The 11,905-nt window shown below is 39.9% G+C and overlaps 1 protein-coding gene across 1 annotated transcript; it reads left to right on the forward strand.

Annotated features, from left to right (window-relative positions):
- The first annotated feature begins 560 nt into the window (after nucleotides 1-560).
- On the forward strand, nucleotides 561-10,664 carry ADAD1 (adenosine deaminase domain containing 1). Its single transcript, XM_057405248.1, has 11 exons — nucleotides 561-581; nucleotides 789-983; nucleotides 2,831-3,007; nucleotides 3,407-3,574; nucleotides 4,344-4,469; nucleotides 5,450-5,573; nucleotides 5,778-5,948; nucleotides 7,593-7,819; nucleotides 8,350-8,587; nucleotides 9,193-9,325; nucleotides 10,456-10,664. The coding sequence occupies exons 2-11, from the start codon at nucleotides 800-802 to the stop codon at nucleotides 10,567-10,569; spliced, it is 1,662 nt and encodes a 553-aa protein (XP_057261231.1). The 5' UTR covers nucleotides 561-581; nucleotides 789-799; the 3' UTR covers nucleotides 10,570-10,664.
- Nucleotides 10,665-11,905: the final 1,241 nt, after the last annotated feature.

Here is an 11,905-nt window from a genome sequence, read left to right on the forward strand (position 1 = left end):
GCTGACGAGACAGCGTGGGGGCTGTTTGGCCGGGGCTGGTGGTGCACCGAGAGGAGCCTCCTCCTCTCCTTCTCTCCCTCAAGCACAACGGCCCTTTCGTGCTCTGGCACGTCCCACGTGGCGAGCGGATGGATCTGCTCCTCGACAAAACGGTCGTGCCGCGCGGAGCTGTCTCCCCTCCTAAGAGACAAGCGGCCCTGTTAGCTGAGGGCGGGCTTTGCGAGGTGGCGGGTGGTGGGGGGTCTCCTCGGCTGCCAGAGCCCATCCCCTGAGAGGGGCGGGCGGCGTGGCTGCGGTTTCCTTTTCCGCCCGTGGGGAGCGGCCATGTAACCCCCGCGCCTCGTCCCTCCATTCGCTTCGGCCGTGCTCCACGTGCTGAGGAGGGCGGGAGCGGACGAGCCACAGGTGAGGGGGTTTCTCACCGCAAGAGGCAGGGGGAGCGGGATCCAGAGCCTGCATGTTCAGGGCCCGTTTATCGTGGAAGCTTGAGAGGGATCGGCTTTGTCGCTTTATGTTTTGCCTCGCCTCATTGAGAGCCGGCTGTAGGGTGAGGTGCAGAGCCTCACGAAGTGCGAGGGGAAGTTGTTAACTAAATAGAGGCGGTCTTGAATCTTGCGGCGCCAGCTGGCGAAAGGGAGGGATTTCAAAGGTACAGGGCCTCCGTTCTTTTGCCCCAGTCTGTGCGAAAGGAGGGTGCCAGCTGCTCTTGTATAATAGCTTAACTGAGGAAACGGGAGCTTGCAAGTGTGCCCTTAGCGTCTCATAACTTCACTGTTGAATTTACGTAGGTTGTCCAAGGATGACTAGCAGCGACGGCTGGTTTCAGAATGCTGAATTTGCCACCTTTGACACTGCGCAAAAGACTTGGCCAGCTTGGGCTCCTGGGCAGCCACCTTTAATGAATCTTTCTCAGGCTGGAACTGCAAGGCCAAAACTTCCACCTTCTGAGAGGCACAGGACACCAGAGGTGACGCAAAATCCAGGTGTGGTTTTCAGTTTATGCACTGTGATTAGCTGTTAAAATAGAACCATAGAGTCATAGAATAGTTAGGGCTGGAAAGGACCAAATACACTGTTAATGTGTGTGAAAATAACTTTCTGATTTTTTTGAATAATTACAACTCTCTGCAGCTTTTTCTTGTCACTGTTTCTTAAGTGATTTCATAAGTACCTGCTTGACACTGCTCTCTCCTTCCTGTCTTCCTTTCATACTGGAAGCGTGTTAGAGATTAGTTGTAGGGTGGACTATGTAGCCTGCAGCGTTTCATAATTATAAATTCCAATTTATACATTAAAAGTGCTGTAGAGGTTGCCAAAATACAGGATATTTATTGCTGCATTTGTTTTCTTGGAGACTGTTGCAGAAAGTTTTAACTGTGGTTCCAGATGTCACAAGGTGTACATTGAATTTTGTCTTTTCAAATAGTTGCATTGAGGTAAAGGCACCTATTTATGGGATTTAGAAACAGCAATTTATTTTAGTTCTTCTAAGGTGGGAGATAGTTGTGTCTCAGTATATAGGAACCATAAAGTTTCCATTTCTCCTAGAGCTGATATGTGGAGAAATACTTGGGTTTGTTTATTTATTTATTTATTTTAAGTCTTAACACTGATTTTTCACACAAGTAGGTGCTGCAGGAGATGTTAATCGGTTATTTGATAGGCCTCCAAGTCAAAGACAGCTGCTGAAATATACTGTGCTCTTGGGAAGAGTTTGTCTTTCAGATGAAACCCACAAGTGTGGGTTTGCATTGGGACTACTCAGAATTTAAAGAAGCATCCAGTGCCTCATTCAGCCTGGAGAAGTGGATTGGCTCAGGGGAAACCTTATAACAGTTTTCCAGTACCTAAAGTGGGTCTATAAGAAACTTGGAGAGGCACTTTTTACAAGGGCAGTTAGTGGCAGGACAAGGGGAAGTGGCTTTAGGCTGGCAGAGGGGTCATTTATATTAGCTGTTAGGAGAAAATTCTTCACTAGGAGGGTGATGAGGCGCTGGCACAAGTTGGCCCAGAGAAGCTGTGGCTGCCCCATCCCAGGCAGTGCTCAAGGCCAGGTTGGATGGGGCTTGGAGCAACCTGGTCTAGTGGAAGGTGTCCCTGCCCATGGCAGGGGTTTGGAACTGAATGAAGTTTAAGGTCCTTTCCAACCCAAACCAGTCTGTGATTCATTATGTGTTTCTGTGACTTGGCTAACTTGCTTCACATTGCTCTCTGAAGTCCGTAAGGGCTTTCTTCTGGCACAGATGAAATACCCACCCACTATCCTGGATTCAGGTGTGGTTACTTGTGGTCATGGGGGGGACCTGCAGGACCAGGGTGGGTCCGCAGTGTAACTGTCTGCATGTTTTGTCCTGGCCACTTCACCAGAGCTGCTGTTGCTGTTCAGCCGCTCTTTGTGGGTGGGTTTCTTTTTCTCTGAATGAGTTACCTGCTTTTGGAGTTCTGTGTGTGGTTGCTAAAACTTCCATCGTGTCTTACTGCTTCATAGTTCTGTGTGAAAAACCACAGGCTCTGTTCTCAATCTGCCATGAGCAACTTTCATTTGATCACAGGCTTGCAAGGAAGGGGGAATACGTGTTGTATTTAGATGTGATATCTCTCTATATTGAGGTTTAGTGGATTTAGTAAGTAAAAGCTTTGATACTCTTAAAAAAGAGGAGTTACACACCGTTTCAGAATTGCTAGTATTGTTAATGGAGAATTCAGTGCAAAGCAGTGTTGCTGTAGAGTAAATGTTTTTCCTTTTTTATTTTCTAAAAATCTATAAAGCATTGACGGTAAACAGATTTAACTGTCAGTTTTTTCACTTCTTTTCTTAATTTTATTTCAGACCCTTTCCTTCTGAAAGCAGCCCATGCATGCCCATCACCAGCACTTCCTGAAAAGAAAGACCTAGAACAGTTTATTGCAAAATGTGAACAGGGAACAATGCACCCAGTATCTGCCTTACATGAGTTTGCACATATGCACAATGTACAACTTGAATTGAAAGAAACTGGTGTGGCAGGTAAATACTCCCTCTTTTCTTAAATAAAGTAATACTTGCTTAACCTTGAGGTTATCTAAATTTCTGCAGTTAGTATTAATGGCACTAAGGCGCATGAATTTTTTACTGTTGACTGCCCTACCCTCCACATATGTTGCTTTTTTGGAGGCCCTTTCATTGTCTAGAGCTGTGTCTTATCATTAGTTACTACAGAATTTGATCAGATGAATTGTATGAAATTATGACTGCTACAGAGCTTTGTGAAAATGCGTAAAGTGAAATCTGAAATTCCTGTGGAGGTGAAAGGTTTGAGCTGTATTTTGCTAAAATATTTTTTTTTCGATTGCAGGCACATAAATCTATGAATAAAAGTACCATAAAATCATTTCAACAATTGTCTCTTTTCTGTCTCCTTTAAAGGCAGTATCATAAGGCCTTATTTTGCCTTTTGTGCTGTGGTAGATGGAGTTTGCTACAAGGCTGGCCTGGGAAATACCAAGAAGGAAGCTAAACTAAATGCAGCTAAGCTGGCTCTTGATGAGCTACTTAACTCTGAGTACACCAGGGCAAAGGTTTCTGAAAAGTCAGGTAAATGTTCTAGCAGCTCCTCATTAGAACTTGAAAAGCTTGTCTTAAATGTTCTCTATGCAAAATCCCTGTAGTTTAATTAAATGCTTTTGTTTCAGGGCTTCTGACAACATTCTTGAATCCTTTGGGCAGAGCTATTTGTCATAATGGTACTGAAACTCTTTTTTAACTTTTGTGTGTTGGGAATTCCATCAGTTTGTATTGCAGAGTGGAGAGTACTGAAAGAACTGATTTGTTGCTGCTGCAGTTGATTTGCTATTTAACTAGGTAACAACAGTATGAAGTTGATCCTAAGGGATTTGGTATTTTTATGATTAAAAGGCTTTCACACTAACTACTATCAAAAGAATTCAGTTTTATAACTGAATAACATTTACCTTATTTAAGGGTTGTTGCCTAAACACACTTACAAGTAGTTTAAAATCAGAAAGTTCTTAAGAGAATTAGAAACTTTAATTTGCTGGAAATAGTGCGAGGTCCGTGTTTTGAAATTTGGAATTTCCATCCCAGTTTGACATTTTGCTAGATTCTTAGATCCCCCCTGTACTCCTGATTTATTATAATAAATAGTAAAAACATAAAAGTGTTTAGGTATTCTTGTCCTTTATTTATTCATGTCCATCCTGATAATCTTTTAGAGTACCAAAAGTGTATTTCGATAGTAGTGCTTTTAGGATGTGGTTACATTTATAATTTGACAGGTGGTTGATCGTGTCTGTTCCTCCTCCCCGCAAATCTGTGTCTTGCTGTTTTTTATTGTTCTATTTAGAAAGAGGACCACTTATATATGAACAACTTTCACGAATAGTTGAAGGAGTATTTAACAGTCTGACTGCCAAACATCCTGAGTACCAAAATTGTGGCAGTTCACTAGCTGCATTCATCATTGTAAAAGGCAAGTCTGTTTTGTGAGTATTGAGGAGTGGAAAACTTAGGCTGTTTGTGTTCCCAGAGAGCCTTGAGGCACACATTTCTCATGTGGTAGATGGAGGCGAAGGGTAGATGCCCTTCTTTGACATGCTGTACTTGATGGTTCTCTCACATGTGTAACTGCTACAGCCATGCAAATATTCAAGACCTACATAAACATTTTCTGGTGCTGTCTCAAAGAGGAGTAGGGCTGTATGGACAGGCCAGGGCAGGTGGATATGCCTTGAAGGAAGCTGCAGTCTGGGGGGACACAGGAGCAGGCTTCTAGCAGGAGCTGTGGTCCATGGAGAGTAGCCTACACTGGAGCAGGTTTTCTAGCAGGACCTGTGACCCCACTGGGGCTCCTGCAGTGGAGCAGTGTGTAGCTGAGGACTGCGCTCCTTGGAAAGGACCCACATTGGACCAGTTCCTGAAGAATGGCAGGCATTGCAAAGGACCCAGGCTGAAGTGATTAGTGAAGGGTTGTATCCTGTGGGAGGGGTAGTGTGCTAGATCAGGGAAGGAGTGTGGGGTGGAGGGAACAACAGAAGCAAAGTGTTAGGAGCTGATGCTTCCCCATACCATTGTACCACTTGGGTGGGAAGGAGGGGAGGTAGAAGAGTCAGGAGTGAAGTTGAGCCTGGGAGGAAGGTGATTGTAGTTTTTGGGTTGTTTATTGGTGGGGTTTTTTTTTCTTTCTATCCTACTCTAATTGGCAATAAAAGTGAAGTCTGTTTTGCACATGATGGTAAATGGCAAGCAAACCCCCTGTTTGTATTTTGACCTACGAGCTTCTTCATTTTAGTTTTTCATAGAATCAGAATCATTTTGGTTGGAAAAGACCTGTAAGATGGAGTCCAACGTGCTGGGGGACAGAGGGTGTGAGAGAGCAGCTTGGTGGGTATCTTGATAGCCAGACAAGGTTAAACAACCACAGTCGCATAAAAATGCATGTTTTCTTTCTAGGTGGGCACCATGAAGTTGTAGCTCTAGCAACAGGAGAATGTAATTACAGTCGAGGCCTTCAGCCTGGTGGAAGGGTGCTGCATGACAGCCATGCCATTGTTACTGCAAGACGCTCCCTGCTAAGGTGAGAATGTTTGTATGAATTGCTACTGGTTTTACTTTTGTGAATGTAAATATGTATATGCACTCTCATTTTATAAGAAGTGTGTTCTGGATTATTTTCAAATCCCCATGAATTAAATGTGAATGTCTGGGCATTTGTAAGCAAAATAGTGTTTTCCAGATTTACTGCTACTCAGTAGTTTCCTTTGTTACTTAACTCTTTTAGATACTTTTATAGACATCTTCTGCTGTTCTATAATGAAAATCCAATGAGGAGAAAGGAATCCATATTTTGCATAGCACCAGGCTCAAAGCTGCTTAGCCTCAAGCAAAATACAACTGTCATTCTCTATATGAATCAGCTTCCAAAAGGAACTGCTCAGTTAAAATCGCACATGTAAGTACCTTTCAGAAATGTATTGGAAGATTAATTTGTTTACATTGTGAGTATGGAAAATATGTATTGTTACCCATTTCTAAGATCAGGGAGGACTATTCTGTTGTGGTGGTGTCTTGGTTCCTCCACCCCCCATGCTAATGACTTGGAAGTATTAATGTACAGGGTGGTAGTGATGAGTGTCTGAGATGCAGCTCAGTGTGACAGTACAGAAACTTCTACATGGGTGTTTGCTTGAGGACGATGCTTTTTTATTACAGATACCTGTTTAGGCGTGTTAACTCCCTCCCAAGATACTATTAAAATACTAATAAATCATTAATATAACCACTGAGCCAGTGGAGGTGACTTAATGTCATCCTTTCCACCACAGGATTAGCGTATAAAAAGCCTTGAACTGAAACAGTAGGCTCCTGCTCTGCTGTGTGGAAAAAAGGTAATGAGAGAAAGTTGAGGGGACAAATAAGCTTCTATGCTCTACACTTCTAGATTTAGTTAGATTTATGAGAGTATATTTTTTTTAATAGTTTTGACATTTACAGCAGCACTTGCTGGTTTACCTGATTATTACAAGTGTTATTTTGTGTCCCTTATAAAGGTGCTGTGGAATAATGTCCCTGAAAGTCATACAGTCATAGCTTTTTTAATATGTATACCTTATACAGCTATATATCTTATATAGCTGCTTTCATACTGTCTCTGGGAGCATTAGAAAGGCAGACTTGTGAGCTGGAAGTCGCAGCCAGTTTGTTGCAAGTTGTGCTAACTGGGAATCAGCGTTGAGAAGGTTTTTGATTACTGTCAGTGTCATAGCCCGCTATTGCAAGGGAAGTGCTTGATGAGAATAGATGCAGTTCATAAGCTACTCTAGTAGTTGACAGATTGCAGATGCAGCACTTTTTCCTCTTTCTCTCTGTTCTGGCCTGTGTTCTCTTGAGACAAACTCTTGGGAATGTTTTATTCTAATACAGCACATTAGCTCATGTACAGAGTTATTTAAAGATAGTTCTTAGAATAAAGATGTGGTACTGTGTTACTTAAGCCAAAATTAAATGGTTGCTTTATAATAAGGTGATAAATCAAAAGCACCTTTGATCATGAGATTATACGTTATGATAGAATTGGACAAAGTTTGCACAAAACTTCAGGCTTTGACTTTTTATCTGCTTTTATTTAAGGGGAAAGACCATGTTAGGCTTGTTAACAACCATTGTTTTATCCCCCTGGTGAGTGTGTTGCATCTCCTTCTTTAAAACACTTTGAGGATTTGCAGCTTAAGTTATGTTTTAAAGGAGATTTAACAACCTTATAGCTGCTTTTTCCTAAGATAAGCAGCCTCCAAGTAACTTCTGTCATAACTTTTGTGTAAGTAGACACAAAGCAATAGCTTTTTAGCTGTTTGTGCTCATCGTTTTTAATGTTTGCACAATTGATGGCCAAGATTAGGTTGAATCACTATTCATTAAGTACTGATTTCAGTATTCTAGTCGTTTGAGCAACTGAATGTCTTTTCTAATATTTACAAATACCATAATGTAAGGCCCAGATCCAGTGATAATTGTTTTGAGAAACAGTATTAGATACCACTTTACAATAATTTCCTAATATTTTCTCACTTAAATTCATTTTTTTGTGTTACTGTAGATGTCTCAACCCACAAAGTATGTCTGCTTATGAAACTAGTGAAGAACTTAGTCTCCATGTTGCTGTAGGAGGCAAGATATACCTAACTGTTTATTGGCCACCTGAAACTGTCACAACACGCAGTATGTCAGCTAGTGACAAATTAACAAAATGGGAGGTGGTTGGTGTTCAGGGAGCATTGCTGAGTCACTTCATTGAACCAGTGTATATCCACAGTATTCTTGTTGGTAAGTGGACTTTTTGTATGTTTCATCTTCCAGTTTGGATACATTTTATAAGACATGAACTAAACAAAGATGGTTCTTTCAAGAATTACAGTACTTTTCTGAAAAGATACTAAGTGTGTGTGATTTTTTTTTTTTTTTTTTAACTCATCTTTGAAATGCCCTGATGTAAAAGTCAGGCTCACTCTTGTGTCATTGTGGGTTTGTTTTAGTTTGCTGGTTTGCCCTTTGTATTTCTGTTCAGAGAAAGAAATTCAGCACTGTTTTATATCAAATCATATTTTAGATATTAAGAAGATACCATGTGTGAAAATGTTGTGTTAAGTATTCAGCCAGATATGGTGACTTTAAGGTGACAGTGTACTGCAAACAGAATATTGGAACTGATTTTTCCAAAGATTATTTTTATGTAGAGGAATTAATACAATCTAAACAAAACAGACACACACCCCCCAAAAACCCCCAAACCAACCAAATACCTGCATACTTGGCTTATTTGACACTTCCATGACTGACCTTGTTTTGTTTAATAGGAAATGGAAATTGCAAGGATACAAGAGGACTAAAATTAGCTATACGACAGCGTGTTGATGATGCTCTTACGTTAAAGCTTCCCATGCCTTACTTGGTCAACAGATCTCATACTTACTTGGTGAATGCTGCACACCCGATTCAAACATACTTTAAGCAGACATCTCTTAGCTTGAATTGGTCATTGCCAGATGTATCACTGGAAGTTGTGGATGGGTTACATGGAAAAACCACTGAAAGGTTAGAGTTTTTCTTCGTTATGTTGGAAGTAATGGTTAGCCTTATTGTTTTGTGCCAGTTCATTGGCGTATTAATTTTTCTAAGCTATGCATGGAGGCCTCAGTATTACCCAAATGAGAGAGGTTCTCTCCTGTGTTAGGTGAATGTGTCCTATGATTATAAACCATCTAGAGATCTTGTAACTTTGCAGTGAGCTACCAAGATATGAAATGAAGTAGTTTTTTGAATTGAGGTATCTTTATTCCATTGTCTGTGGTAGTGAATGTTTTAGTTTTCACAGTATGTAAAACCAGTTGGCATCCTACTTCAGATAAATTCTAGTTTAAAAGTATTTTTTGTTGGCTTGTTTAAATTTTTACAGCTTCTGATTTCCATTAGCTTTGTGCACTGAAAGTGGAAGTAGAACCATATGATCGTGTTCACAAAGCATCAGAGGGGAAAAAAAATCCTGCAATGATTAAAGCAACATAGCCATGATGTATTTGTTACTGAGGTTTTTGTTCGGTTTGGTGGTGATTTTTGTTTGTTTTGTTGTTGTTGTTTGGTTTTGTTGGTTGTTTTTTATTGTTGATTTTTGGTTGTTTTTTTTTCCATTTTCATTGTAGTTCACCCTTCAAAAGTGGCACTTATATGGCAAGTCGCCTTTGCAAGGCAGCAATGTTTAGTCGTTTTAGATTGCTTGCTAAGGAAGCGAAACGGGATGATTTGCTTCAAGTTGCAACATACCATGAAGCTAAGGTAAGGTGATACAGGGTTGGGGGAAAATTTTTGTATGTAGCCTTTCAATAGCTATTCTCAAAGCTCGTTTTGTAGCCAAGGGCTACTTCCTATTTCACTGAAGACTTCACCTGAACAGCTGGATCCCCTTAATTTCCTCTAATCTTTGCCTGAGAATGTCTCCAGTTGCTGTTTTAAAATAAAATTAATCTGGTTTTTCAAGAATTAGTATTGAAACATTCTCTATGAAAATCTGCCATGTTTTGTCTCAGTATGTGGAGGTTGCTGGCCGTTTTCCCCACTTAAAATGGTTTCATATTTAAAAGCTTTGTTTTTTTTTATTCGTTAGTTTATTTTCAGTCTTACCCTCTATTTATTTAATATTTACATAGATATTTTTTCTACCACGGTGTAGTCTTATGGGAGGATTCTTGTATCTTAAAAGAGTATGAAAGTAGCAATTGGTTCATCAGAAGACATCATTAAGTCCCAGGCTTTCCTTTGTGGTATAAAAACACAGAAATTACTGAAAGCAGCTACTGTGATTCTTGATTGCTGTAAATTCACTCACTTCTGTCCCTAGTTAGAAATACATAAGCTCATTTTACTTCTCTGTACTCTTGAAGGTTTTTCCTCCCCTTGGTTCAAGAGCTGCATTTTATTTCCAGAATTTTTGTGTGAAATGTAGACTTTTATAAAGTACATATCCCTTTTTTTTTAATTATTATTATTTTTGTTACCCATCAGAACACAGAAGACATGATTTGTTTTTTAATGATTCAAAAACTCCTTCAGAATAGGATGCCTTGATAATTGACTGTTCATCTGTTTAGATCTGCGTTGAATGAGAGTGAATGTTTATCTTCTGTGTAAAGATATTACTAGAACTAACAAGATACTGGAAAAATTGTGTTTAACAGAACACGGTTTTCCCAGTAAATGGCCAAACATATAAAAAGAGTGTTTTTAGAGCCTGTAACACTTTTCCTAACTTCCAGAACTGAGGGAATTACAAGATTTGTAGGTGGTGTCTTCCTCAAGGTTTGTGCTTGTGCACATTGTATGCTGATCGTAAAGAACACAGATCTTTGTAACCATCATTCTTCCAATGTCTTCTTTCTTATTTAATTTTTTTTTTTTTTTAATTTTAGACTAAATCTGAGTTGTACCAAGAAGCAAAAAACTTGCTGCAAAGCTACTTAGAGCAACATAATTATGGATCCTGGATTGTGAAGTCTCCACATATTGAACAGTTCAGTGACTGACATTTAATTGTAGCGTTTGTATTTGTAGCAAGAAAAATGTTATGGAGCTTCTTCTTTTCAATTTAAATACTGTTATTAAACCATCTGTAACCCTTTAGTCATTCCAAAGGCTGTCTTACAGGTAGGAGTATCTAACAGCTTTGCAAAGCAGATTTGATTTGCCCCCCAGTGCCACCTCATTTCTGCTCCCCCCCCCCCCCCCCCCCCATCCTGTGGAGTTATTAACATGATTTTTTTTTTCTTGTTAGTTTCAGGATTGCTGCATATTGATTTCTTTTTTTCCCCTGCCATTTTCATATCATACAAGTGTGAGCAGCTGTTAAGTTACATAGTATTTTCATACATGAGTAGTAGTATAGTGTTGTAGTCATGTTTCAGCTTCTTACTCTAAGAGGTTTCTAAAATAAAAATCTCCTGATATGGTGTGTAGTAATTTTTGTTGTTGTTTTAATCTTATTTTTCTGACTGGTATGTGGAGTCTTTACTGGAGATGCTCTTATGTTGCTTTGTAAGTTGTTGAAACTCACCGAGTTTTTACTGTTTGGTCCTTGATGTTTTTTTGCTATTGTTATTTTGTTTTCTGTTGCAGTCTTTTAACTTGGGGGTGCATGGTGTTGTTTTTGTTGTTTTGTGGTATACATGCCACATAGTATTTACTCCCTGTAGTGTTTCCTGTGTTAAGAATGCTGGAGAATGGCTGGAGCATAGTATTGCCTTTTTTCCAGGGATATTAAATCTTCACTAAATTTCCTTGACAGTATGTTAGCTGTATGTGTGCATGTAATGAGTGACATACCTGTTAAATCTGACGTACCATGTTACATACATGCAGCATGCCACACATATTAGTGCTTTATACACTTCTGGAGCATTTTTCTGTGTGGCCTTGGACTTTTGCTGAGACATCATCACCAAGGTGTTTTCTGGAGTTAAGTTAGAAGCCTGAAATATGTACAAGTAATCGTCCTTCTTTTTGTATACTTCAGCCATTTTATTAATTGAACAGCCAACCACAGCATCTATGAAACTTGCGTTCCTTCTTAGGAGAGAGGTTCTGTTGTGAAAACAGTATGTTGTGCTGGGCGTAATAGCTGTATCCTTGAAGTGTGAGTTGATGACAACAGTATGGATCCAGTGCTTGTATATGGGCTGTTCTTTGAATAAGTAGCAGCATGTGCAGAACGCACTAAGCTTATAAATGTAAGCGCACAGATGTTCTAGCCAGGTTTTTCCTTAGCTACTTCAGTAATTCTGAAATGTGTGATTCTGCAAGCTTGAGAGAAACAAGAGCGCTGCGGTTCCAGTAATGAGGCTGAAGAGGAATTTTGGACAGGTA

The sequence above is a fragment of the Pezoporus wallicus genome, unplaced genomic scaffold, assembly GCF_028554395.1.
Source record: "Pezoporus wallicus isolate ANWC-B61680 ecotype Strahan unplaced genomic scaffold, APGP_CSIRO_Pwel_v1 contig_6789, whole genome shotgun sequence".
In the NCBI taxonomy this organism is placed as follows: Eukaryota; Metazoa; Chordata; class Aves; order Psittaciformes; family Psittacidae; genus Pezoporus; species Pezoporus wallicus.

What these genes read in the sequence shown, in the direction of transcription:
- ADAD1 (XM_057405248.1), top strand. Translation starts at nt 800, where the DNA reads ATGACTAGCAGCGACGGCTGGTTTCAGAATGCTGAATTTGCCACCTTT. An exon ending in GCAAGACGCTCCCTGCTAAG is followed by an intron (nt 5,574 to 5,777) that starts GTGAGAATGTTT and finishes TAACTCTTTTAG; the next exon opens with ATACTTTTATAGACATCTTC. An exon ending in TATCCACAGTATTCTTGTTG is followed by an intron (nt 7,820 to 8,349) that starts GTAAGTGGACTT and finishes TTTGTTTAATAG; the next exon opens with GAAATGGAAATTGCAAGGAT.